The 27,090-nt window shown below is 41.9% G+C and overlaps 2 protein-coding genes across 4 annotated transcripts; both read right to left on the reverse strand.

Moving 5' to 3' along the window:
- Positions 1-107: 107 nt before the first annotated feature.
- On the reverse strand, positions 108-8,660 carry spdl1 (spindle apparatus coiled-coil protein 1). 2 transcript variants are annotated; one of them, XM_086261096.1, is made up of 13 exons: positions 8,520-8,660; positions 7,608-7,769; positions 7,268-7,444; positions 6,323-6,517; positions 5,886-6,035; positions 5,416-5,514; positions 5,204-5,314; positions 4,976-5,116; positions 4,457-4,563; positions 3,405-3,525; positions 2,985-3,051; positions 2,653-2,899; positions 108-432 (listed from the first exon to the last, which is right to left on the reverse strand). In XM_086261096.1, exons 2-13 carry the CDS (start codon positions 7,767-7,769, stop codon positions 285-287), a joined length of 1,725 nt encoding a protein of 574 aa, XP_086117222.1. In that variant the 5' UTR covers positions 8,520-8,660; the 3' UTR covers positions 108-284. The 2 variants fall into 2 exon arrangements, with proteins under 2 accessions (XP_086117222.1, XP_086117228.1); XM_086261102.1 differs by lacking the exon at positions 8,520-8,660 and adding an exon at positions 8,001-8,445.
- A 4,083-nt stretch (positions 8,661-12,743) lies between these two features.
- trappc11 (trafficking protein particle complex subunit 11) lies at positions 12,744-26,701 on the reverse strand. Of its 2 annotated transcripts, none has more exons than XM_086261124.1 (30): positions 26,560-26,701; positions 25,624-25,852; positions 25,278-25,447; positions 25,110-25,180; positions 24,875-24,989; positions 24,691-24,790; positions 23,201-23,274; positions 23,010-23,106; positions 20,933-21,066; positions 20,512-20,653; positions 20,247-20,340; positions 19,655-19,734; positions 18,843-18,921; positions 18,614-18,668; positions 18,272-18,417; positions 17,940-18,001; positions 17,630-17,762; positions 17,283-17,413; positions 16,785-16,910; positions 16,514-16,707; positions 16,278-16,426; positions 16,073-16,194; positions 15,844-15,963; positions 15,667-15,732; positions 15,088-15,244; positions 14,893-15,004; positions 14,716-14,807; positions 14,410-14,543; positions 14,069-14,236; positions 12,744-13,978 (listed from the first exon to the last, which is right to left on the reverse strand). In XM_086261124.1, the coding sequence occupies exons 2-30, from the start codon at positions 25,825-25,827 to the stop codon at positions 13,934-13,936; spliced, it is 3,372 nt and encodes a 1,123-aa protein (XP_086117250.1). In that variant the 5' UTR covers positions 25,828-25,852; positions 26,560-26,701; the 3' UTR covers positions 12,744-13,933. The 2 variants fall into 2 exon arrangements, with proteins under 2 accessions (XP_086117250.1, XP_086117241.1); XM_086261115.1 differs by having other exon boundaries at positions 26,340-26,698.
- Between the last annotated feature and the right edge of the window lie 389 nt (positions 26,702-27,090).

Consider the following 27,090-nt stretch of genomic DNA (forward strand, 5'->3'; position numbering starts at 1 on the left):
ATAGAGTATATTTATATGAAACGTATGTATACTTACTGCACTTGATGTATTTTAAAGATATGTTGCATATCACAGAATGTAACAAGAAAGAATTGAAAAAATGAATATACAGCATGTTGGAAACATTTTAATAGATTTAAATGTGTGGGTACAATTGTAGAACAAATTAATAATTATAATATTTATAAGAACAGAAGTTGTTTTATTTTAAAGACTATTAGAAATGACAGCAGCATCATATACATGTCCACATGTGACGGTGTGTAGTCCAGGCCTGATGAGTCCTACTGCTGAGCGCACTGGTTCTCCATGCTGCTGTTAGAACTGACATGGATCATCTCCACTGCTTTCTGTTTCTTTCTCCTCTCCTCTCGCTTATTCTGCTGCTGGTTCTCCTCCATCACTTTCTCCTTACAGTCAGCTGAAGGAGAGCTGAGAACAACCAAAAACAATTCAGTTACTGCTCATTCGGCTCCTGATCTTACAGTTTTCATCTGTACTTAGTCAACAACACGATGTGCCAAAACAGGACTAAAGTTGCGCTGAGACTATTTATTTTTAAACAAGCTTATTAGTGTCATTAGAAGAAAAAGCATTTGACAAAGTAAACAGGACCTTTCTCTTCAGCACTCAGCTTCAAATATGGATTTGGCAAGTCACTGATTCAGAAGAACACTAAACACTTTAAAATATTTGCAATTTTCTTTGAGCAATATGACAAAACCATAAAATTAAAGGAACATAACAATTCACAGGGAAAAAAGGCCTGATGCTTTATTATTAGTTACTAGACCCACTATGTCAGAAATTAGAATAAACCAACCTCGCAGTAACTCTTTAAGGATGCCCGAGCTTCTACAGCTCACAATTCTTCCCTCCCAATATGAAACATTTATTTATATAGCACCAAATCACAACAGTTGCCTCACAGTGCTTTAGATTGTAAGGTAAAGACAACAGAGAAAACAGAGGAACCCCAACAATCATATGACCCCTTATGAGCAGCACTTTGGGACAGTGGAAAGGAAAAACTCCCTTTTAACAGGAAGAAACCTCCATCAGAACCGGGGGGGTGGGGCCATGTGCCATGAGCGGTCGGGGGTGAGGGGTGGAAGACAAAAGTCATGCTCTGCTATCAAAGGCCTTTTTTTTATTGGCCAAATTGCAACAGTGGAGACAAACATTCTCTCCTATACCAACTATCAGTGTTTCCAATAACACAGACTACAAAATCTACTGGAAAAACAAAACACAACCAAGAAACATTAAATTTTCCACTCAAAGATCACACTGTGGACTAGGGCTGCCACGATTAGTCGACTAGTCACGATTACGTCGACTATCAAAATCGTCGACGACTGATTTAATAGTCGACGCGTCGTTTGAAGCTTTGTAAGATCCCAAAAGACGCAGGAATAAGTAGCAGGATTTAAGAGTGTAATAACGGACTGAAACAGAAGATGGCAGCACTGCATGTACAAGGATGTCAGCTGCCGTTAAACCCCGAAGAAGAAGAAGAAGCAGCTGTGTCCCAGAATTCATAGCGCGGCCCAGCGCAGTTTCCAACAATGGCGGCAGCTAGTTAGTTTTAATATTACTCTTATTATTCTTTCTGGGTCACAAAATAAACGTTTAACATATTTTCAGGCGAGAATGTAGCTGTGTAAACCTCAAATATCTGCTCAGTTTATCAGGACACCGCATATTTTCAAAAGCGCTCCGACGTTTTCGGAGACGTCTGTTACCCACTAGCTCGATAGCTAGCCGGGGGCTAGGCTCACTAGAGCCGTGAGAACGCCGGACTCCCCGCAAATCGTTTTCAAACCCACCGCCGTCTTTCGCTACTCAGGTTAAATATATATGAGTCACTTAGATAACTTAAAAATGTTGTTGTTTGGCTTTTTTTTTTTTTGTATTTTATTTGTTCCTGAGTAAATCGGTTTGGCTGAGATTAAAGTTATAGTTTTTACACAGCTGAATAAACGTCAAGCAGACAGCTGATTATCAGAAGTGTGAGATGCTCCAGAATATACTCCAGTGTCCTGTTATATTTTAGATAGCAAGGAGTTTATTAAACTTCACCGAAACAATCTGCAAACTTCATTAAAATGTAATAAACTATCATCTTTTCTTTATTTTTAGTTAGCACAGACCTTAAACACTTAAAGCTGTAAGCTAATGATAGTTATATAAGAGCATATGCTGCTGGTGCAATAAGCTGTAGTTTTACGTCCAATGGATGATGATCTGATTAGTCGACTAATCGCAAAAATAATCTGTGAGTAGTCGACTATCAAAATAATCGTTTGTGGCAGCCCTACTGTGGACTAGAATCAAACTGCCAATCACAATCACCCCCATCATCTTCATCACGAGGAGCATAGATATTACAGAGAACAATGCCTCAACTTTTCAAAACCAAAGATTAAAACTCATGAAATCCTTCCAGTTTAACAAATACAGACAAAATGTTACTAATAATCCCCTAAACAGAAAAACCACCTGTATTTATGCCTTAGCTGCAACTTGTGGACAGAAATTTATGTACAGTCATGTAAACTACCTTGGCGTCTCTGCAAGGTCGGGGTTAAAGCCAACGCTAAACTCCCAAGAACTTAGTTGGTCGTACACATCCCTGCTGTTAGTACATACCTGGGGTTGGGAATTACACTAGCTTCGTTTTCACTGATCTTCACACACTTTGCAGGCCGTGGCTCAGCCTCTGAAACACCTGCTGAGGAGCTCAGTGGAGGACGCATGTCAGCCTCGGGGTCCGCTGTATCTGTCACCACAGCAACGGCCTCCTTGGTCCGGTCCAGCGGTGCCTCCTCCACGGAGGGTGTGATGTCAACAGGAAGTTTCTCTCTCTTTCTCTTCTGGATGAGATTCTTCTTTGCCTCTGCAGGTGACAGCACAGTTACATAGCTGCAACAACCCCGGCGCATGTGTACATATGTACAGAGCGGGCGCGCTATGCTACATACCTTTTGGCTCATATTTGTGTTGGAGCTCCTCTACTCGCAACTGTAACTTGATCTTGTCACTCTGAGCCTGCAGCAGGAAATGGAAATATCCAATCAAATAGCAAATATAAGATCACAGCAGATACAATAGTCCACATTCCTTACAAAAATCCCATCATGGGGCTCAAATTTACAGCTCAGTAGAAGAAACAAACCAAGTACATATACCAACTAGAGCTACACGATTACTGTAAAACCATGAAGTTATTTTAGTATTGTTACTTTTTTAGATGTCATTTTATAATTATTTAAGATTTCCACAGAAAACACTACCTAGAGGTAAAACACTACCTCTTGTGCTTCCATCTGCTTTGTAGTTTTAAACGGCACTTGTAAGAGATACTAACACAGGGAAGTGCTGCAGTGAGAGCAGCCTGTTACCTGTTTGAGCAGCCGCTCAGATGTGAAGAGTTTCCTCTCCAGCTCCAGAGCTCTCTGACTCTCTGACAAAGACTTCATCCTCTGAAGAGAAAGCTCATCTCTCAGACGCTCTGCATCCTTACTAACACACACACACACACACACACACACACACACACACACACACACACACACACACACACACACACACACACACTATTTGAAGCCGAAGTTAAATATGTAGATGAAATAACTGAAGTCTAACCTTCTTTGTTACAGTAACAGTTTATTTTTTATCCTGAAAATATCAAATCTTCCCAGTGCAGACAAATATGTGTTTTACAATTAAGCACTGATTCATGAAACCAAGAAAACCAACCACCTGACCCAGACTTCCTGCATAAAGATCGAAAGACAGAAAAATCCGTTATAAATGGATAAAACCTCTTTTGTTCTTGTGATGGTTTCTTCAGCTGCACAGTGATTCTACTTCTATTCTAACGTCTGAGCCTAATTACTGTGGCCGTTTTCCCACTTTCATCCAAGTCCAACAACACTGTTACATTAAGCACCCAAGGACCGTCTATAAGGTGGCGGACTTCAAGTTGTCTCCCGATGAATGGGGCTCAAAGCACTGGCTTCTTCACATAAATTTACCTGTAATGTATTTTTCCCGTCGATCCAACCTGTTGTCTTTTTTGTTTCGTTTTTTAAAGCTACATTTCCAACATGTTTTTCACGCGTTCTCATTGTGTCAACCTGAATATCTCACATTAAAGATAAATTGTTTAACATTGTTTCACTGACCTTTCTTTAAAGCACTTTCAGTGTTCAAGCAGAGCAGAATAATCACTGTATCAGTCCATTTACCATGAAAGTGAACCAAGATTGTATGCTGCTCTAACGAGCCAATAATCAGACATTTATGGATACATCTGTCCCAAAATATGGATCCAGACTCATTTTGATGGCAAGAAAGGCCAACTGACAATTTCTTTCTTTTATTCAGATCATTATATTTCTAGGCAACCTGTAGATGGTCAAGCAAAAGGCCAGAAAACAGCCAAACTCACAGAGTGTTGCTGAGCTTCATTTTGAGCAGGTCGGTGTAGTATGTTTCATCCTGGCCATCTCCATCATCGGCTGGAGCCGGATTAGCTGGCTGAGACTTCAATAACATCTACACACGGAACAAACGACATGTGACTGTGTCCGAATCTAGGAGAGCAGGTGTAGCATTTTATCTCATAAGTAAAACAGCACAAGTTCATGTTATGTGAGAGGCTTAGCCGAGCTCCTGTTAAAGCAGAAAACATCCCATTTGCTAGAGACAAGGCTCTATCTGAGCCTGTAGTTTTCTGTAGATTTTGGACTTGTTAATATCCAGCTCTAATTCATAAATGCTATGCTAGCACCTCTTAGTCTGCTGGGAAAGTTTTTTTCAGTAAGTAGGACTAACGTGAAGTAAATCTGCTCTAAAAGCATTTTGTGTAATTGTCTGTGGAACAGGGCAGGTGTTACTCTCGCACGAGCGCACACACTTTCTCAACGTGAAGTCGTTCTACAAACTGCACTGACTGTTACGTTCTCACCTCCACCTTCTCCAGCCTCTGCAGTTTAGTCATCAGATTCTGGATCTCTCCATTTTTCTCCGACAGCATGGACTGCAGTCTCTCCAGCTGAGCAGGGTCAGCCCTGGAGCCCTGCAGCTGCATCAGAGTGGCTATCTGCACCTGCACCAAACACGCACATCCATACTGTCAGCCAACCACCAACCAGTTACAAACCGGCGACCGACCAGATGAGCTATCGCACGCTACCTTCAAGCGCTGCATCTGCTGTTTGCTAAAGGCGTGTATTTTCTGCAGCGACTGGTACTGGACCTTCACACTGATGAGCTGCCTCTCCATCTCAGCCCGCTTATCCTCCAGCTGCAACACAACATGGAGCCATTTACTGAGGTTCCAGGTTCGATTCAAGCACAACTCTGGACTTACAGAGAGACCTGCTGCCAAAGGAAAGTGTGACACACCTCAGCAAACAGCGAGTTCCCTTTGCTGTTTGGATCCTGGGCCTGCTGAAGAACCTGATCCAACTCGATCTGCAGATCCCTGTTGGCCTCACGAGATTTCTGTCATTACAGAGAGAGAAAGACAACAACTGAAGCGACAGTCTGTGGAAATGCTTACTGTGTGAAACTAAACACGCTTCTCTAAGAATTCAAAATTGGATTATATTATCAACTTTGCCCTGATTAGACTATCACAGGACGTGACCGCAGCAGAGTCGGACACAACCAACCAAGCAGCAAGTACGAGCTTCATCAAATGCACAATATCATCTCCTACTTGCCTAATTTCAATCGTTCCATTAATACTTTTAGATTATTATATTGTTAATCTATTTTGAGATTAGTGAAAGTGCTTATTTAAGACCTTTCCAGGCATTTCCACCCTGGTGTGACTGCACAACACAGAGAACAGCAGACTGTAACATGTTCACCTCTAATGCATTGAACCAGGACACCGCTTCTTTCTGCCTTTCCTCCTTTTCTTCGGTGATTCGCTCCAGCTGCCGCTGCAGGCTGCTGTTGCTCAGTTCCAGCTGCTGCTCCTTGTACTGCGATTCCTGCAGTGCCTGCTCCAGCTCCACCTGGTAGATGAACAGATTACACCACATGCTGATTCAACACCTCTTCTTCTCATGCCATTAATGATTTTTATTCATCTAGGTACTTCTCGTGTTAGTTGACCTGGATGGTACATGCTTTGTGGTGCTCAAAGGACCAAAAACATCTGGAAAAACTAAGCAGCTTGTCAGATCCACAAGCCTTTCTCTGAACAGCTTAACATAGCAGCTCAGCTCTGGATGGTCTCTATTATCACACTGTCGCTGTGAGAATGAGCCGTCTGTAGAACCTTCCTTTGTAAGTCACTCACTTTAACGTTCTCCAGCTCTGTGATCTTCATCTGCACCTCTATCATTTCCGACGTCATGGAACTCTGTGTGTGTTCATTTAGAGCTCGGAGCTCCTCCGTCTTGTTATTCAGCGTCTCGGTCTGCATTTCCAGCTTATGTTTCAGCTGTTTTTCATTCAGCTGGGACTCTTCTAGAGAAGACTGCAACCTCAGGATCTGAGACAGCAAAAACCACAATCACAGGTTGGAAAACAACATGACAGCGTGGATCCATCCTGCCGTGTACCAGTCAGGCTGTGAGGGAGATTTTCTTGGTACACTCTGAGCCCATTAGCACTACCTGAGCATCGTTTGAATCCTGCAGCATATCTGAGTATTGTTGCTGACCGTGACCCTTTATGACCACAGTGTCTCTATGTCTGCTTCCAGCAGTGTAATGCACAGCATAATGCAAAGCTTAATTCATGTCAATCTGTTTTCTACAACAGGACAGTTACTGTACTCATACAGATGTGGTGGAATGGGAAATTTGCATCTGTATGTACAGCCAACAAATCTGCAGCAACTGTGTAACTCCATTTCAATACGGACCAGATTCTCCGAATCATGTTTCCAGCCCCAAAAAGAATGAAGGCAGTTCTGAAGGCAGTGACAGCGTGGTACACCTCAACAACTATCTCACTTTACTGCTCTAACAGCCACTCAAGAATTGGGGCTTTTACTGGTGTAAGATACCATAGTGCATTTAACCTCATAACTCACATAGATACACATAGTACACAGTGTGTGAATGTGTGTGTGAATGGGTGGATGACAGGTTGTGTAAAGCGCTTTGGGGTCCTTAGGGACTAGAAAAGAGCTATACAAATACAGGCCATTTACCATTTACATTTAGCATAGCTCCCTATCCCTAATTTCACTCATTAGTACAGGCCTCATACCAGATGAGACCACGTGCTGTTGTACCTTGTTGTGAAGCTCACTGAGTGCCATGCTATGAGCCCTCTCCAGATGTTCTTGTTGTTCTTGAAGGTGCCGTTTCTGCTGATTCTTCACACAGTCAAAGTCCGACTGCAGTGATTCCAGCATCCGAGTTTTCAGCTCCACTTCCTTCTGCAACGAGTACTTGTCTTGCTCGAGAGCCTGTGGCACACACATCAGACAAAGATAGGTGGAGAGGTCTGAAACAATGATGAAGTTAGTTTGGATGACCAACAGGGCGGGAAACTTAGGAAAACAAGGACTTTTGTATTGGGCTCATGGCAGTTTACTGGAGCTTTTTCTCTTTATTTGTGTAAGAGCGGACCTCAAGGGCGTTGGTCATCTCTACTCTTTGTTCATCCAGTCGGTTCTGCAGCTCCACCTGCTGGTTAAGGAGATCCAGGCCAGCTTGAGCAGCCTGATGAACCTGCTCCTCCTTCTCTCTGAGCTGGATCCTCAGTACCTTGATCTCCTCTTCTGCTGCCATCTGGAAAGTGAAGGACGCACAAATGTGTGTTAAAGTTTGTTGTGTGCGCCAGTCTTTACCGAAAAAGCCCGTAACCTTATATTATATATATATATATATATAATTTGATGTATCAGCCTTTTGAATCAGCAAATATTGGTGTCAGTCTTAACAATATCCAGTTCCTGAATTATTTGCTATCACCATGTGACTTTTATTTTATCTATCGTTTTCATTTTCTCTGTCACTTACAGTCTGATGCAGTCAGAGGCAGCTTTGAGATTTTTTATACTCCACTGTCCAACTCAGAAACAATGCATGTATTTAAAAAGTGACACACAAAAGTAATCAAAAAAGGCTTAAATAAATGCAACCGTTTATGCTAACGTCTATACCGTGCTCTCGTTTGTTTTGTAAGACAGTGCTATACAGCTTTAATTTCCTTATTTCCAATTAATCTGAAGCTAACGTCCCGCTGTTAATAAGATAAATAGTGACAGTAAATGTCCAGGAGGACAATAAGCAACCGCTACAGCAGATATAAAAGCAACAGTATCGGCCAAAAAATGTCAACAAGTCAGGTAAAGATGGCTAGCTCCTGCTCGTATTCAGCCACACAATCTAAGCCTGGGGGGGGTTAAGATTTCAATATGACAAACTCCGAACTAACGATATTTTCTTTTAATTAGCAGCAACAACTCTACTGTGGGCAGTTCTTCTACTGACGAAGTGCCTATAAGATAGATAAACAAAAACAAGGATTAAATATACCTTGTTAGCGATCAGTCAAAGCGCCACAATTTGAATCCGACTCCAAGCAGTTATCGCGACATCTTGACTCGGCGAGACTTTTTGGGGATTCGTCAACCTGGCGCTGTTGAGATATCGCCCTCTAGGTATGGAGGACCGAGACACTTGCGCACATCGAAATAAACAATTTCATTGATAAATAATTAATAGCGCAATTAAATATTCATTAGTACCTTCATTTACACATGATTTTTTTTATTATTAAAGGAATTAATGTTGTGATAAATTAATGGACAGTAAAAACAGTAGGTACAAATAAATATTTCTAAATGTATGAATCCATTCATAAATTCAATTAATTTTAATCAAATTTAAAAAATAGTCAAATATGTACTCAAATTCAACAGCTTTGGATGGTAGTGAAGAGATACCAGATGGCTGGGAATGTACAGCTGCAGTGCAGAGGGAAACTGCCAAGGCGGTGTTTGGTGTGTCTCTGGACAGAGATCTGGAAGTGGAATGTGGAAATACTGGAAAATATACAAGGGGGCAAAAAGAGAGATAGTCATGAAGATAAAGAAAGTAAAGAGAACTGCTAGATGTACAGCAAAGACATAGGAAACGGCTTGTAATAGGGTTGCCAACCGTCCCTTAAAAAACGGAATCGTCCCGTATTTAGAAACAAAAGTACACGTCCCGTATTGAGCTAATAAGGGACGCACTTTGTCCCGTAATACAGTGAGAATCAAAAGTAGTCTATAACTTTTAATGGAATTAACACTTTGTTTGAAAACATAATTCCCAGCCCCTCTCCTGCTTTGTGACCAATGCGCTGACACCACACTTATGACAATTCGAGTATGACAAGTCAGATTATCGCTCATCTCATTGGTCGAGGAAAGGTCGCTTACGGAGAAAATACCGGCCAACAGGGAAACAAACGCCGACACTGCGGTGCAAGTCTCGGACGGCACACTGTGCCTCCATAACATGAAGGTTATAACAGAAAATCTGTCGCTCGCTCTCTCTGTCTTTCACTCACACAGACACACTACCACCATCACGTTAGCTTCATAGCATAAGTGCCTAAGTCATTGACTTAGTCACTTATGCTATGAAGCTAAATTGCTAATAAAAAACATGATCAGGCAGCTGTGATTAAGCAGCATGTAAATCCAACTATTTTCACGGTTGTTGTGGTCGTGATAATTTTGTGAGGCCACATCGAAAAGGCTCGGATGAGCTTTCCAAAGTTCTACAAGTTGTGCCTCCATCGCTTGTGTCCAGATCACACGCTGCACAGCCGTGCTGCGCCGTCTTTTTCACCGACGTTTACGTGTTTGCGCGCGAGCAGTGTGAGCGCCTGTGGTGACACCCTCACGAGCGATTGATGATCGGGAGCTGGTCGTGAGGTGTTAATCACTTCTCTTTACCCCACGTATACTACACGACGCACGATGAAGGCCAAAATCGGTCCGATCACTCAAAAATCGGCTCAAAATGGGCCTAAAACCGCACAGTGTGAGCCCAGCATTAGAGCAGCAATGTTTGTTCGCTCAGAGAAAGAAAAAAAAGGCTGCAAAAGTACAGGGAGGACTGGGAAAAGGGAAACACCTGGCTGGAAAAGTGCACTATAAAGCGCACTGCACTGTGTGCTGGCGCACTTTTTCCATAGGCATGCTTCTAGTGGTGGGCACATGAAGAACACGAGGGGCGTGAAAGCTCGGGGAACCCTTAACCAATTTCTTGTCCACCAGGCCACGGCAGAAGCAGATATGGTATGTAAACACTGGTTTGTTTTTTAAACCCTCTGGTTAAGGTTAATATGGGCATGTGCGGTGAATATCAGCGCTATGTGGCCAGAAGTGTAATAATATAATTTATTTTGTGTAATAAACAACTGCAAGGATAGATGATTACAACAAATACATGACTAATACATAAAAGTAATACATAGATGAATAATGATGATGAGTTATGATGCGTAATCATGGGAACAAGCGGGTTTACAAACAGGAGCAGCTGATTAGCATTAGAAAAGCTGAAATAATACCTCAACTGAAGCCAACTGTACTAAATGCACTATATGTGCACTGTTACAAGAATGTTTTTGTTCTATTGCTTTCTATTAATTTATATAATTTTAAGTTAAGCAGGACAGAGTGCTTTTAAAGAAAGATTTACTTATATTCTCAAAAGTTAAGCATGACAGGCTTCTGTTTAAGAAAGAGACCTGTTTTACTGTGTTAATGTTGTCATTTTGAGCTAAAAATAAATGGCTAAATGATCATTTGTTTCACATATAGTCATATCACAAAGAATATGCATCTGCTTAAATCAAGTTCAAGTCAAATGGTTAAAAAATAATTTCACACACAAAAAAAGAGCTAGAAAATTCACCACACTGGGAAGGGTGAAGACAACTGGGTTGCCCGGCCCTGGCCACGAGGTGTCCCTTATTTATTTTTCAGGGAGTTGGCAACCCTAGCTTGTAATGAGCTGCATGTGAGACCGGATCTAAGCAAGGTGAAAAGGACTTTGGCTAGGAAGAGAAATCAAGCTGGTAAGGTTGTGCAGCATGTTAGAGAGATTAAGGGTGCAAATGGATATGCGACTCTAGTGGAACGGATTTTAATTGTGGGTTAAAGGAGAATGATTAGTAGAGGATGCAGACTCAAACATCACGTCCTCTCCTCCACAAAGTTGTTACACACTGAAGGAAGACAAGGTTCATCCAGGTGCACATGAAGGTTTATTGCGCTGAAACACAGCAAAACAGTTCAGTGTTACTGACGGCTTCCATCGTAATAACTGGCCTGCGTTACTTTTGTGAGGGATTATTTTGGCAGTTACCCGTTTGGCTGAGCCGCCACCGCCACCTACTGGCGAAACTAAATATCGCCCTAACATCACATCAGGTGGAAGCAAATGAGCTTTTGGCTCTGTACCACGATGCAAACTGTTGTCACAACAAATAGCAAAAAAAGGTGATTGGGGGGGGGGGGACTTGTTCTTAATACTCAAAATACTCAGGGTGCCACAAAGAGTCCGAGCTGTCATCCAGAAACGAACCTACACAATAACTGAAATCATAAAAATCTACCAATAAAACAGCAGTAATTTAATCACTTCTGTGGCGGCTGGGAAATGCATTTTTACAGCATTTAATGTAGTCATTACAAGATTCAGAGAGAAATTGTCTTTGAAAAATATAAACAGAATCAATTTCAGTTTTGTATCATTATGTTTTTTCTATGAAAAATCTGAAAAGTGGCAAATGGACCCGTTCTTTTACACTTTTTTATACTCAAGCACTGAAAGAGCTTTATATAAGTTTTGGGGGGGAAAGGCCTTTAGAGGTTTCTGTCCAACATTCACACGTTTGTACTCTGCTGAAAGTAACAATTCAGTATCTCACCCAAAAATGTTTTAGGGCAAACTGGTGGAGTAGGGCTTGAACCACCAACCTTCCAACTGGTAGATGATCTGCTCTGTCCTCTGAACTTCAGCTTCAGCGTGCGTTCTGGATCTTTACCAAACATTTTATGAGGTGTACAGATTATAGCTGCAGGTTCTATTTAAGATATTCGGTTTCTAAGACACGCATTTCATAGCATTATTACATTTATCTCTTATATTTACCACATTCCACACATGAAATTAAAACACAACACCATTTTTTTTTTTAACCTATTTAAGTTTCTCGAATTATATGAAAACCCCAGAGAACATCTCAGAATTGTTCCTGGAAGTCCAGGAATTCTGTAAATCCAGTGTAGACAGGGGAGTCTGATTAGAACCTGCTATCCCATTAAATAATCTCCAAATTTGCATAAGACGGCTTTAGTTTTTATTTTTTCAGCTGCAGCCCCGAGTGTGTACTGGTCTGAGATCAGCTAAAGAACAAAAACAAATCAAATATGGGCTGAGTCTACCTGCATTTGATCCAATTTATATATTAATGCCTATAATACTTAATTGTTCTTAACCCTTTAAAACCTGAACTATAAAATCACTCTTTAATGTTTTGATAATGGAGTGTTTGCTGAACCTTCAGACAATATATAAAAAAATATCAACTTTTAATCTGTATATGAGTTTTAATTTGTATCACATTTGCTACATAAACCATATTTTTGCAATGTAGTCATTAAAAATGTGTCATGCACCTTATATGATTTTAATTGTGAACAATTAAGTCACACTGATGATGTAGAAGTCTTAAAAACTCACAAAGACACACAATTGGATTTAAAGGGTTCAATTATTTCACGGCCAAAAGGTAAAAAAAAAAAAAACAGCAGCAAGGAATAAAGTTGCATGTAAGAATCTGTACTTATTACTGATGCGCATTCGGGAAACACACAGGCGTCAGACAATTAATAAACTTGAGCTCCTGCTACTATTCGCACACAGAGATCTTCAAAGAATCGTACGGATGTTTTCTGGAAACTTGGTTTATCAGCAGACGGTGATTTTATACCTGTTGATATTTAGTCTGGAACATGTTCCCATCACAAGTTACCATGGCGATGTACAGCAGTAAGTATTAAACCAGCTTTGCAGCGCAGGGTTAGGCCCAGAGTTAACCCTGAAATTCTGCTTCACAGGCCTCAGATGTGATTTTCATCACCTTCCAGGATCAAGTAGGGAAATTTAGCTAGTTATGCAAATGTGTACATGACTACAGTGTGGAGTCACTTTAGCGTGGTTATAATCTGAGTGCTGACAGTACAGCTCATGTTTGGTGAGTTAACAACCTGCCATTTTTGAACCAGCCAACAAGCTTCAGTGAATTATTAAAGTTAATGTGGAAAAAACTGCAATTCCTTTATTGGCCAATTAAAAGTATTTAAAAATTTTTTTCCTGAATTATAAATATGTCTCTTCTAAACTAGTCTAAGAACTAAGAAGCAAAAATGAGCTGGTATCCGTGTCTCAGACTCAGTCTCGGGCCCTATTGTTAGCATTACCTGATCACTTTACTAGTGCTTAAAATCCATGAACCAAAAGAAAATGGGCAATAGCGACAGGCGTCTCTTTTCTATACCGTCTTTCAGAACCAACTAACCCTTTTCCCACTTCTGAACATTATGACCCTCAACTTCATCGATATAATGTAGCCATTTTTAAGTATGTACAATTGTCTCACACTTTCACGGTTGTACACACAGCAGGTTTAGATCACTTCAGTTTAATCAAATCTTCATCACATCCTATTCATATATTAAACTTTCCTCAAATGTCCACAAAGCTCACATCAGATTCACACACGATCTTAGCTGTTAAATGATCATTGGTGCTCGATGCTTGCTGGTGTTTGGTCAACAGATGATCTAAGCAAATAGTGTCAATCTCTGTGGTATCATACATCTAGAACAGCCTGCAGTACACAATGCTGCTTTTTATTTACAAGAAACACTTTCATTTTCTCCTCAAGCTGCAGCAATGGAGGCGTCGTCCAACTGTCGACCCTGAGGCTGTGGAGAAAGACAGAAACGAGGCTTTAGCCCAACAAGGAAAACATCTCCACGGTTACCTTAGTGTTTATGGGTTTCTATGCGTGTTACCTTGACGAAGATTCGCTGGGGCAGGAAGCGTTTCAGAGCTTGAGTACCGAAGTTGGGGCAACGTGGCAGGCTGATGTTGAGCTGTGGTAGTGTTTGGTAACCAGCCATCAGTGGATAGTAGTTATACAGCATCTCCTGCTCTGAACTGGGGAGGATACGGAGACGCACCTACACACACACACACACACACACACACACACAGTTTTATATTTACAGATAGATAGAAAACACACACAAGTGCTGCATGAAAACCAGATTTTCAGTACTGATGAAGCACGATGACATCACCAAAACTGTCCATCAACATGACCCGTCAGTCCTTACAGGCGGTGCAGCTGTACCTGTTTGAGACCAGAAAACATGAAGGCATCGGATGGTTCCACGGCCATCTCCACCTCCTGCACCAGAGCCGTTCTGTTTTCTATGTGGTAACGCACAGGAAGAGACTCCCTGACTCGCCCGAACGACGGTAAATCTATAGCCCAAAACATCAAAACAACAATGTGACACCACCAACAGCCAGAGGTTAACATCTTTCACAATAGCAAATGCAAATAATGAGAACATTTCTTGAATTCTACTTCGTGTATTGGAATATTTTCTGTAAAATCAGGAACACTGTGTGCATGCGATGCTTGCATACTGACCAGCGTGGATGTACAGAGGCACCATCTCCAGGACCACATGAGGCAGACTAACTATAGTCTGGATGAGAGGACTGTCTGGACTGGAGGAGTTTCTGTCAAACAGAGTTTTAGAAGTCTGTTCAAGCCCTCTGAAAACCCAGCAGCAGCACGTCACAGCCTCCATTAACGTGTACGTACCTCCTCCATGATATCAGGTACTGCCCTGTAGCCACCGTGTTATTGATGCTGGTCTGTGGCGGGCATCGGAGACAGAAACACTCACTGGCACACTCCCCTGTTTGTAGAACAACTGAACACAAGCGCACACTTTTTACTTTTCAGCGATAAATTTAAACAGGAAATTTTAGGTAACTATTTTAAGTAATCGGGTACCTTCCTGTAACTGTGACTGAAGCTGCGGTGTGTTACTGGTCACAGTAAGAAGCTGCAGAGAAGAGGAAGTCAGGAGGAGGGGCCACGGAGACGACGACACGATGTCAGTCATTAGGAGAAAGGGAATGTCCACTGATACCCGGTCCAACGGCTCAAACTGCAGCAGCACAGCAGAGACAATAATAATACTCTTTATTAGACTTACTATAAAAAGACTCATTATCCTACTTTAACAGGATGAAATTTATTTAATCGAATGCAACATACCAAAGCTCCGGCTTTTCTCTCTACTTTAACCTTTGTCTTACTTATTTTTTGTCCTTTACTTTGTACTTGGAGTGTCTGTTTCAGTTTCTACAAGCAGCTGTCATACAAACAGGTTGTTGAGGTAGGTGTATGCTAACTTACGCTAATGTAAATGTAATCAGACAAATCTGGATGTTTCTCATTTCCCGCTTTTGTATTTCATGATATTAAGCTTATGCCCTCTACCCTTGCCCCCTTAAAGATCCCCTCACACCTCCCTGACTATTAGTAAAGTCCACGCTAAAATAAAAACGGGGAATCCTAAATACAAACCTTGGTGGAAACAAACTTGACCGAAACCTCAAATGGAACAAGTGTCTCTATGGTTACCGTCTCATCCTGGAGAAGAAGAAAAAGAGAGAGGTGTAAAGCAGGAAAGTAAAACAAACGTTAACGTGTTTATCGCTGAGCCGTCTGTCAGCTGTACTGTGGGTCGGACGAGCTTTCTACCTTGTGACACTTGCACATAATCTGTCGTCCTTCTACTGTGGTGTCGATGCCGTAGGCCACGTGGAACAAGAAGACCCTGGGTCCGGTTGACACACACTTGACAAACACGCACTTCTCCAACTAGAGGCAAACACACAGCTCGCAAACTCAAATTTCTTCTTTTGCTGTGAACTGACAGTGTTGGCGTTTTGCGTGGTATGCTGAATCGACATTTCTTTGTGAGACTCACCTTTTCACCCGGTTTCAGCTCTCCCAGAGGCACATCGGGGAGCAAAGAAGGCGCGCTGTCATCGCAAAACTTTGATCCGTCAAGTGTGACGTGAGTGGTCTGGCCTAGATTGGCATCCTGACCTGAACAAGCAAACCAAGACAAACGCTAAATTAGCATTCGTATGCTGCTGTATGTTATTGAAATGATTACAGTACCGATCTACCTGGTTTGAGGCCAGCAGTTAATTTAACATCTTTAGCCATGGCCTCCTCCTGTGATTGGACAGTAAGCTTGATGCAGTACATTTCATTGGTGAGTGCAGGAGGCTGGTGGCTCAGCTGAACAGAGATCTTTGGGACTCTGGAGATGATCCTAAACACAAGAACCATTTCTGCTGATTCGATCCCAGCACGGACACTGCTCAAACTGACGGGTTGGTAATGGCTTTTTCTGACTCACATGGTGCTGTGCTGCATGGTCAAGCTGTCCCAGTCCAGCTCCTGACGTGCTTCGATGTTACGGCCCCAACGCCGTGAACACCTGCTGGCCTGCAAGGCTTCATGTGCAGACGCGGCGTCTCCACCTGCTCCTCTCCAGCTCACAAACACACAGCGACCACTGTCGCCACCCAACATCACCTCGATACCCGTCATCTATGATAACACACATATTAATCAATGTTTCCATCCATGTCTCTCTCTCGCAATCACAAACAACAAAGTCTCCTTACCTCTATCTTCTTACCAACATCTTCAGTTTTTGCCACAAAGCTGAAGTTGTAGCATGTGGTTTTTCCTGGTAACAGACTCATGGCCTCCTGGCCTGACCACTCTGCCACACACCACTGGTTATACTCCTAATAAACAAAAACACCTTTATACATCACATACAATACCCCATCAGTGGTTTATGGCTGAGGGATAGGAAGCTAAGCTACTGCAGCATAACCATGAAGAACAGTGAACGTAAGGTTTATGTTATTTTCAGCTGTCTGCACTAAAACGAGGTGAACACGAACCAGTCTGGGTTTTATTACTGCAGTTTTTTAACTAACATGGTGAGCATGCAACATAATTACAGAAGTAAATAAACACGAGACTGAATGTGTTCAGTTTGTGTGGACTGAGAGCACACCAGCTCACCTGAAGCTGCTTTTGTGGGACGTTGGACAGACAAAGCGCTCCAAGCTGACATCATACCTGGAGGCGGCGATGCAAACAGCACGTACCTGGTTACTGAGGCTGACAGCTAGCTTGCTGAAAGACACGGGATGAGGGCAGTCAGCTCGGAGGAAGACCTGCAGTTGGACAGGCTGGTCCACGTGGAAACTGGGAGCCTGGAATTTGGCTTTACACTGGACTGGAGTAAGAAAAAAAGGACAGCTATTATAACCCATTTATAAAGAGATATAGAAGAATGCTGCATCAACTTATTACTTAAGACGGATCCCATTTTATACTAAACTCTTTCTAAACCCAGTATCGTTCGTCAGCATGCACCTTTTCTTCCTGCCACGTACACGATAGAAGAGGAGAACTAAAACCCCTGTTTTGAGCGAATCGTGTGTTTACTAACTGAATGGGATGTAGTCTTGCACTTCTATAGTTAGTTCGTTCGATCCAGCCAAAGCCATGCGGTCATTCCACAAAGACCTGGCAGCAGTGACAGAAGACGGATCGCACTCCGGCTCAGCATCTGGGACCTCGTTCTGGAAATTAAAATATGTGGATGCATCAATTTTGATTTGACCTCTGCTTAGCTACTCTGAGCTTTACAACACAGCTACAAACTGCAGCTTTTAAGCATTTAATTCCTACGAAACACACTACAATTATATTAACGTTTGAAATCATGAGTATTAGATCGGTGGAACCCTTCAGCTCACCGTGAGGACTTTGATGAGATTCCTCTCAATCCTTGACTTTTGCTCCTCCTTGAGGGTGGAAGCTAAAAGACAAGATCAGCGTGAGTCTTCTGATCTGATATTATTCAGTTTTCCACTCAAACGTCATCTTTGATATTTTAAACATCCTTGGACAGTTGCAACAAATTTCTCAGATTTACCACACGCAAGTAAGAATGTTCTGAGTGTCAGCAGCAGTTTCTAATACCACCCCACAGATTAAAGGATTGTGTTTTACAGGATTATTTGGCATCTTTTGTTCTTTAACTATTCCTGATGTTTTGTCGTAGTTTTCAGTTCCGTCTTTTTCTCACCTCTGCCCAGCAGCTCCATACAGTAGATAACGTAGTCCTTAATACTAGCCATCAGATAAGCACAGCGTAGAGCTGTGGTCAATATGGCTGTCAGGAGACCCCACCATCGCTCTGTGCGATAGTCACACATCACATAGTCCAACAGCCTGATAAGAAAACACACACAATGGGTAAAGACGATTCTTCACACAGCCTGCTTTCTAAGAGTGAGAGGTAAAGAGTTCTGTTCCCTTTCCCCTCGTGTGAGGAGTTTGGAAGATTCTGGGTGTGACGTGTCCTGCTCTCAGCTTCTATATCAAAATAAAAGTGGGACGTAACTTGGAAAAGCTGTGTCTCACTTACTTCAGCGCCTTGGTGTAGTCTTTTGCATGGTAGTATTCCTCTCCCATCTGCACCACTACAGAAGATACACACAGTGAGACGAGGTGAAACGACACAACAGCTGCGAACTGCAACGTGCTCATATTAAAAAATCACCACAGTGTCGATGTTCTTTATATACTACAGGGATTAGAACACGTCCACCTGTAAGAAGGTAACCCAGCGACTATAAAACGCTAATCATACGCACTGAGGTGGCTCTTCATTCGAGGACACTTGTACTTCTTAAACTGGGCGACGGCGTTGCTGAGAAGTGCTATTATCAGCTCCTGCAGGGGCAGAGACACCAGAGGATTAATTCAACCTGACAGGAACTAGAAGTAAAACACAATTATGAGAATGACACAACAAAGCTTCAAAGCTGAATGTTCATGTCTCTGTGTAAAGCTTTTTCTGCTCTAGCTGGGAAAATGCGTCACATGCAGAGCAGCCTATCGTTTCCTCTGTACAAACAGGACCTCAGCATATGATGTGCCAACACATTTAGATTCCCGCAACACAAAAACACACAATTCCTACATTTTTCTTGCTGTATTTAAGAATTCTATACCTTTGAGTATCTTCAATAGTACCAAGAAAAGCTACTGTTGTAGAAAACAAACAAATCACAGATCTTTACAGGGATTGGCGTTCTGAAAAACTCAATAACCGAACCCAAAGTGCGCTTCCACTGATTTTAGACCAACTGTAGCTTTAGGTAACATTTTCTCACGGATCAGGCACTTTCTCCAATAATGTCTGAACCTTTTAAAAGGCTGCACACTGACTTCTGTGGGCATGTGAAGGATGCACGATGCAAGGATGTCAGCGTCCAACAAACTCTACATTTTAAGCTACTTCACAAACCAAGCTGGTCATTTTCAAATGATTTTATCAGCTACCATGTTAAAAATAGGCTAGTTTAACTTCATATGTAAGGCTGAGGGTGTGTGTCATTAATAACAATGATTTTTTTTTAAATAAGCAGGACTAAAGCAGTAAAATATTGCTGTGTGCTCTTACAGAATGTGGTACATCTCTCTCTTTAATCTGCAGAGCTAGAATCCCCGTCTTCTCTTTTTCAGCATCTGGAGGATCAATACCTGGAAGTGAAGTGATGCAGACGTAATTACTGAACAAACTCTTGATATTAAGCTTCATTTTGGAAGGTTTCATTAGAAGTAGTGGTACACGCAGCATCAGACAGCAGAAGGATCCTCTCATAAGCTTTCTAAAAGCACGTTGGATGTGTTACACGTGTCCACAATAAAATATTTAGACAAGATCACTCAGGACCTAACAGCTAATTAAAGTGTTCTTTACTTCAGAGAAGCCAGCTGTCCTTTTAAAGCAACAATCTAACAGCAGTTAGTCTGTTTACTGTTGACCTTCACCATAGGGGTGTGCACACGTGTCCTCACAACAAGATAAAGGAAATGTAAACAAAATATGGCCAGATGTAGAAACTCAAAACAGTTTAATCACGCACGGTCACGTCTCAGCTACAGTACATAATATTGCACAAGCACTGTTGTGCAGATTTGTGAATGAAGCAGTAACATTAACAGTGTCTGAGGCCAGCAGTGTTGTTCCATGTCTGTATCTGTCAACATACTCTGTTGTCCCTGCCTCCAAGGTCTCTGGCCATAGAAATCCAGTCCTGCGCTTTGGGTGTCCAGAGGGTCGGGGGAGGGGTAACTTGCACCAGCCTGGAACAACCGACCAATGAAACTGTTAAGCTGTGTTTGATATGCAATATGATCATTAGAAACCTCCTAAAAGAAGCTACGATTCAGTTGCATTTTAAAGCGGCGAGTTCATGCTGTCTTTGGTGTTGCTGGTACACTGAGGCATAGTTACAGTAGCTGTACCGCCATCACCTGACAGAGCTGCTGTGCCAGCTGCTTCCTGTCCTGACTGTAGCAGGCAGCCTGCTGGTAGTAAAATCCAGGGTTCTGGGTCTGGATTGCCGTCAGTCCCAACTTTATAGCTTCATCAAACAGTTCCCCAAATGACTGGAACCTGAACGGGGCAAAGTCGAACAGTCAAGATGTGCAGACATGATGTATGGATGTGCATTATAAATAAACATGAGTCCTTATATAATGTACTGTGTTCATGTACACTCATTAGAGGACAAGTGTGGGGCCTTTTCACTGTGGAGTTTGCATGTTCACCATTGTGAATTAACATATTTTTATTATAAGGTTTAATCACTTCATCTTGTTCCATACAGAGGGTGATGGACTATCGGCCACATGTGTAATTTCTGTGTGTTCATATCCAATGAGCATATCTCACTGTTTAGACATCCACGCAGAGTGCTCAAAGGCTAGTTCAGCGCTGCCGATCTTCTTCTTACACAGGTCGATGTGCTTTCGGAACTGGGCTATAGCATCTAGAGGAGTGTTATGCTGGAAACACAGGCGGCAGATCTGCAGACACCGAGAACAGGAGAGAAACATAAAGGGAGAAGTGTCACAAAAAGTTTAGTTTATAGTACAGTTGGGAGCAATGTTCCCTCTAAGCTGCGCACTGCTGGCACGTCTCTGCGCACAAGAAAAAATCTACCTGAATTGAAATTAAAATTAATACGTTAATAATTCTGTTTTGCAGTGTGAGTCAGTCAGTGACTGGCTGATTACAACGATGCCACCTTATCCCACAGTCCAGCCAATGATGCGATTCACATTCGTATATACGCAGCTGATCAGCGTCGGTGACAGGCTATGACAGCGTCCTTATGTGCTGACACCGGTGTTTTAGCAAAGCGGCTGATGTGGAGTGAAGCCACGTTAATGACAACGACTACAACCATTGGAGATGTGAGCAGGACAGACGGAACAACTGACGGACAAAGTGTGGACTTTATACCAGTTTTTAAATTGTGTTGATCGGCCACGTAAAACCAGAGTTATGATAAAATATCTGCAATGTTTGTTTCCTTCCTGAATACTGTCGTTGTTTATATTTACTGCAGGAAGAAACGGTGAAAACAGCGTTTTATAAGGAAAACGCTGGAAAGCCTGTGAACAAAAACCCCGCCCTTTCCTATTGGTGAAAAATGTACCATGTCGACCAATCAAAAAGTGATATGGCAACATGGCATCTAGTTGTTTAGGGAGGGGGAAGTTTTAGGAGTGACGGCGTGTTTGAGATGTGAGTGATTTGCGACGTTTAGCACAAATCTTGTGTAGTTAGTGTGCAGTTAGTGTGCAGTTAGTGTGCAGTTAGTGTGCAGTTAGTGTGCAGTTAGTGTGTAGTCAGTAGTTTTGTTGTGTGTCAGAACAATGAGGCGCCTGCTGAGTGTTACAGGTGTTACAGCAGTGACACATCTGCTGCTGTCAGGCCTGCAGGTATCAGGCTGTTGTTCTCCTTCATCTCATAGTGGACAGAAATTATTTTTGGAGCGACACAAATAATTTGTGTGGCATCAGATTTGATGCAGAACAGCTGATTGTTCTGTAAATAGTTTGAAATAGTTTGAAACGCCTTGGCTGCATTTTTAGGTAAACAGCTGCAAAATACTTTGTTGTTTGCAAAACTCAGTTACTTTTTTGAAGAAGTAACTATATAATTAATTACCCAACACTGGTCATTATATCCTGTATTTTGCAGACAGAGAGTTACAGACTCTCTCCCAGACCACAGACTCATAATATAAGTCAGAGCTTTATTTAAAAAATAAATAAATAAATAAAGTTGTGTTTTCAAAATTGGAGTTCAAGTTATTTTTCCTTCCAATAGTGTTAACATGCTACACAGGTCAGGAACTAGATTTGTTTTAAATTTTCATTGTAAGTGGGCTAATTAAAAGTAGTCTAACATAAATGCTGTAATTTGATTATTTTAATAAACATGTAACTTGGGTGGATTCGATGCTGGCGTGACCACAGGGCACACGTCTGCTGTCGCTCACAGTGGTCCAAGTGTCCGCTCAGGGAGTTTGTGTGTTCGCTCAGACACATGAAACATCAGAGGGAACATTGGTTGGGACTGTGTTTACCAGGACTGTTCGATGATTCATTACTTGTTGTTGGCTTTTTATGCTAAACATCTGGCCCCTGTTCTATTACTTGGCCCACAGGTTGTTTTTGTGGCTCTGACCTCCGTTTTGGATTTACACCAACTCTGCTAACTTGAACTGCAACCATGACAGTAGCTGACATTAACTGCTACCTGGAGGGCCCGACACGTCACCGCGTGGAGAACAAATTCACACAGCCGTGTGTTTGTAGTTGCTCAAGTTGTTTGTCACAACGTGTGCACAGACGTCCCTACTAATGTTGAGTAATTTAAAGACATGAATCTGACAAAAAGTCAGATCCACTGCTGTTTATCTGAAGAACAGTTACACAGAGGACAAGCACGACTGTACCTTGTAGTTAATGAATCCAGCCATAGTTTTGATCTCCAACATGTTGGTCTCATGTGATCGGAGCTCATGCACAAGACTGTAGGCAGTTCTGTAATACCTACAGACACAAACACACAAGATAAACTGATCAGCTATCATTTAGGACGCTGACTATTTTAGCACCTATTGTGAATCTCAGGACACACACTTACTTGAGAGCATTTTGGGTGTCCTGCTTCAGTTCACTGAAGAAAGCGATTTTAAACTGATGCCTGACAAACAGCAGCTGGGAACAGAGAGATTAGAAAGCTGTTCAAACACAATGACTTCTTACACTGTGTTTCCTTCCATCTCTAAGCAGCTTTCTAAACTGTTCTATTACTGGATTCATTTGAAAAAAATATTGAAATGACGTTAGATTAGGTTTAGAATAAGTTTCATTTCAGCAGATTATTTTTCATTCTACAATAATCTGTTAGAGGCCCGTAACCTCATGTGTGACACCTCTGTCTCAACGTCAATGGATCACCCAGTCAAAAAAAATAGGATGAGATAATAGATAATAAGACATGCATCTCTGTATTGTGAAATGTCACAGGTGCGAAAATGTACGCTGAGCCCAAGTATTACTAGTTAAGCTGCACCACTCTGAGAACTATTAGCTGGACAAAGTTTGGGGTCTTATTTTGATAATCTTGAGCCAGGAAAGTTTTGTCACATGATAGTAGTAGTTCTCCTACAATCGAGACACCGGGGGGGAATCAAACTCAAAACAGCTTTCTTTGTGTTAACTGGCTCAACAAAACCTTAAACCCTGCTCACAATCAGATACCAACTTTCTTAGGCTTTGCATGCTCACACAGAGGAGTGTTTAATAAAGCTCTTCTTTAATCATTAGTTAATATGGATTAAACGAGTGCTGCCTACTTCATTCAGTAAAAACAAAAAAAGGCAAGAGTGCTGCTACAAATGAAGCAACAGAGCAATGCTGGTAAGAGTAAACTGAACACGTGATACTCAAGAAGTGGATTCAGTCTGATACCGTCACATAATATATGAGGGGGTCGAAATAACTTCAGTAACCGGCCAGATCATGAATGAATTTTCTAACCTGTGCCCTTTTCACTGTTGTTCCAACAGTGTAAGGCATACTGGCACTGTCAGGAAATACAAAAAAAGCTCGCTGAGTGCAGGCAGCACCACAGCACAGGCCATAGAAGACAACAGGAAAAGCCAGTATTCCACACTCAGCATGTTAACTGGTTTCTGAATGGTCTGTCTACAACCTCTGATTGTAGAGCTACAATTTTCAAATAGTGCTGGCCTGATGATCAAATGCAATGCTTGCTCAATTAGCCACATGACATGCTGCCAACCACAGAATATTTGGTGTGATCTTCTCCTTCCTAACTGAGACAATTTAATGTTAGCAGAAGAGGAACTAATGACAGAAAAATGGATGTGCATAGAAGAGGGCAGTAACAATATTGCAGAGTCATCACAGCTTGACTGATTATTTAAAAGATATAATTCCTGCATGCATCCTGTTTGTGCAATTTCTGCTGTGCACTGAGCATTTTGATAGATTCACATTGTTTGCATAGCACCTACAACTGCTGTGTAATAAACAAACGAAAGGACCAGAAACAGCACGAGACCTTTCATGTATCCGTTCACTGTTCACGGAGGAACATATTCATACCTGGTGGGTTGTCTTGTTGAGGAACTCTTTGTGAGATTTGACGCGCCGAATCTCAGTGTAATAATAGGTCTGAGCATGCTCGTAGAACGCGTTCTCCAACCTTTAGAATCACACCAAAAAGATACTCAGTGAAAACACAATCTTCACTTTAAATCAGGTCACCGGCTCAGTCAGTCGTAGGTACCTTATAATGTAGCCCACTAAGTGGTCAGTGTGAGGGAGAACAAAGAGGCTCTTGCCAGACAGATCACAGGCATGACAGAGAGCTTGTGCCCGCTCTGATGCCACCAGGTCCTCTCCTGTGAAACAAAGATGGTAGGTGTCAGCATGGTCTACAGGTTTGTTTGTTTTTTGCATGACTGTGAAATAAAAAAAAAAGCTGCCATGAGCACATATTGTTATTTTGTAGAAGGCTCTACCTGGAGGCAGAGGAGTTTTCTTCTGGATTAAAACCACAGCCACTTTGGTGTTTCTACCCTGAAGACTGGTCCTAAAGGTAGACAAATGCCACACAACGGAAAAAACTCACTACACATTTCTGAGAAAAAAAACCCCCAAAGGCATTTCACAAATTTCATTTCACCCACCTAACAATCTCCACTTTAGTTGCACATTCAGACTGTTTCTCTTTCCACTGCGGGTCATCCCAGTCCAATTCATAGAACAGGACTACAAGAGCAGGTACCAGGTTTAAATGTTTGTTCATCCAGCCGGTTTTCAGGATGCCTTTAGGGATGTACCACTCATATGATGTTCGCTAGGCACAGAGCAGAAAACAGTATTGTTGATAGCGGTTAGTGTTTTCCTACATTTTAGGAGTGATGCTGTTATTTGCAAGTGTGAAAACGATAAACCAGTAATAGTTTGAGTTTTACTGGGATATAATATAGTGTAAATTTCAACTTGTCAAAGATTTCTCAAGCTGCAGCTCACCTTAGTGCGACATTTTGGGTACTCGTGGTCTCCTGGTAGCACTTTGAAAGAGATAGGGACTCTGTCAGCACGACGATTGGCACAGAAGGCATCCCAAATGGCCCGGTGCACAGCATTGTATACCACATCCAGGCCAGTCAAAGCCACAAATGCCATGGGCCGGCAACATAGCTCCGGAGGAAGCTCCCACTGGGACCCTGCCATCCTGATGGTTCAACAATAGATACACCTACACAAAAAAGGGCAATATCACTGCAGCAGCATCAGATAGGCCCATACATCAAGCCTACAGTCCAATCAATAATGGTTAATTATTTCCAATCAATACTCTGCCATGTTTCAACAGTTTGGCGATGGAAAAAAAATGAATGTATGTAAAATATATTTTGCGCAATCACAACGAAATTCAAGAGGAACCATTGAAGATGAACGCAGGCAGAGGTGGGACAAGCAGCTGAGTATAACAAGTATTTATACTACACGAAACAAAGCGCGACACTTTTGAAGGAAGAAAGTAAACAGACAGGCCTCCCATTTATACAAAAACAGGTTAAATGCGGACAGCACTGTATACGTTCTGACGGCCAGAAAAATACAATACAAATACAGACGCCTGAAGACAGAAGCGGAACTGAAACATGATTCGGCTAACGTTAGTGACACTGCATTTAGCGTCCGTAATAAAACACATACAGAATCACGAAACGACAACATACCTCAGTGCATCACTTCAAATGAATTTGTTAGGGGCTGAGCTCAGCAAGCTTGGTTAAGTTAGCTAACTGTACTTTATGTACTGTTAGCAGATCACTAGCGTTATCTTACAAGGTTAACGCTTAGCGTTAGCTAGCCAATGGGCGAGGTTGCAAATGTACCTAGTACACATACACCAGGTTTAGTTCCACACTGCGTGACTTCTTTCTAGCTAAATTCTACCTGCGGTCACAAGAACACGATGTGTCAACCTCGAAAAGCTAGAAAATGACAGCTACTCTAGAAGCGATTGCTGAAGGAACAACAAACTCCAGCTAGTTAGCGGTCTAGCAGAAGTTCAATATCACTTCCGGTGCGACTTTTCAAAATTAAAGTGCCGTTGAGTACCAGTTTTTCTGTCAGGTGACGTTTTTTTTTGTTTGTTTTACAAGAAGGAGAAATGAGAAAGAAAGAAAAATATAAGGATACCAATGATGGCTCTACACAAAACCTATACAAAGAAATCTGCTCAATGTCATATTAGAAAATTATGTTTTAGACATGATACACTGAAGAAAATAAACGACTTTGATTATTTGAATTATATTTTATATAATAACATTATATTATTTGAATGCCTTCTTCCTTTAAAGGTTGCCACAGTGGATTATCTTCCTCCATCTCACTCTTTCTCTTGCATTCATCCATAAACATTCTCTGCAGCGTTCCTCTTTTACTCCTGTCTGGCAGCTCCAACCTTTTCCCAACATATCC

This window comes from Aulonocara sp. 'chitande type north' Nkhata Bay, linkage group LG2 (genome assembly GCF_057382095.1).
Source record: "Aulonocara sp. 'chitande type north' Nkhata Bay isolate Kocher_YH1m ecotype deep benthic linkage group LG2, A_spYH_male_GT1.1, whole genome shotgun sequence".
NCBI lineage: Eukaryota > Metazoa > Chordata > Actinopteri > Cichliformes > Cichlidae > Aulonocara > Aulonocara sp. 'chitande type north' Nkhata Bay.

What these genes read in the sequence shown, in the direction of transcription:
- spdl1 (XM_086261096.1), bottom strand. Translation starts at nt 7,769, where the DNA reads ATGGCAGCAGAAGAGGAGATCAAGGTACTGAGGATCCAGCTCAGAGAG. An exon ending in AGATGACCAACGCCCTTGAG is followed by an intron (nt 7,445 to 7,607) that starts GTCCGCTCTTAC and finishes TGTGTGCCACAG; the next exon opens with GCTCTCGAGCAAGACAAGTA. An exon ending in AGTGTAATTCCCAACCCCAG is followed by an intron (nt 433 to 2,652) that starts GTATGTACTAAC and finishes GGTTGTTCTCAG; the next exon opens with CTCTCCTTCAGCTGACTGTA.
- trappc11 (XM_086261124.1), bottom strand. Translation starts at nt 25,827, where the DNA reads ATGGCAGGGTCCCAGTGGGAGCTTCCTCCGGAGCTATGTTGCCGGCCC. An exon ending in AGAGAGATGTACCACATTCT is followed by an intron (nt 18,922 to 19,654) that starts GTAAGAGCACAC and finishes CTGCCCCTGCAG; the next exon opens with GAGCTGATAATAGCACTTCT. An exon ending in GCAAGACTACATCCCATTCA is followed by an intron (nt 17,414 to 17,629) that starts GTTAGTAAACAC and finishes TTCTTACTCCAG; the next exon opens with TCCAGTGTAAAGCCAAATTC.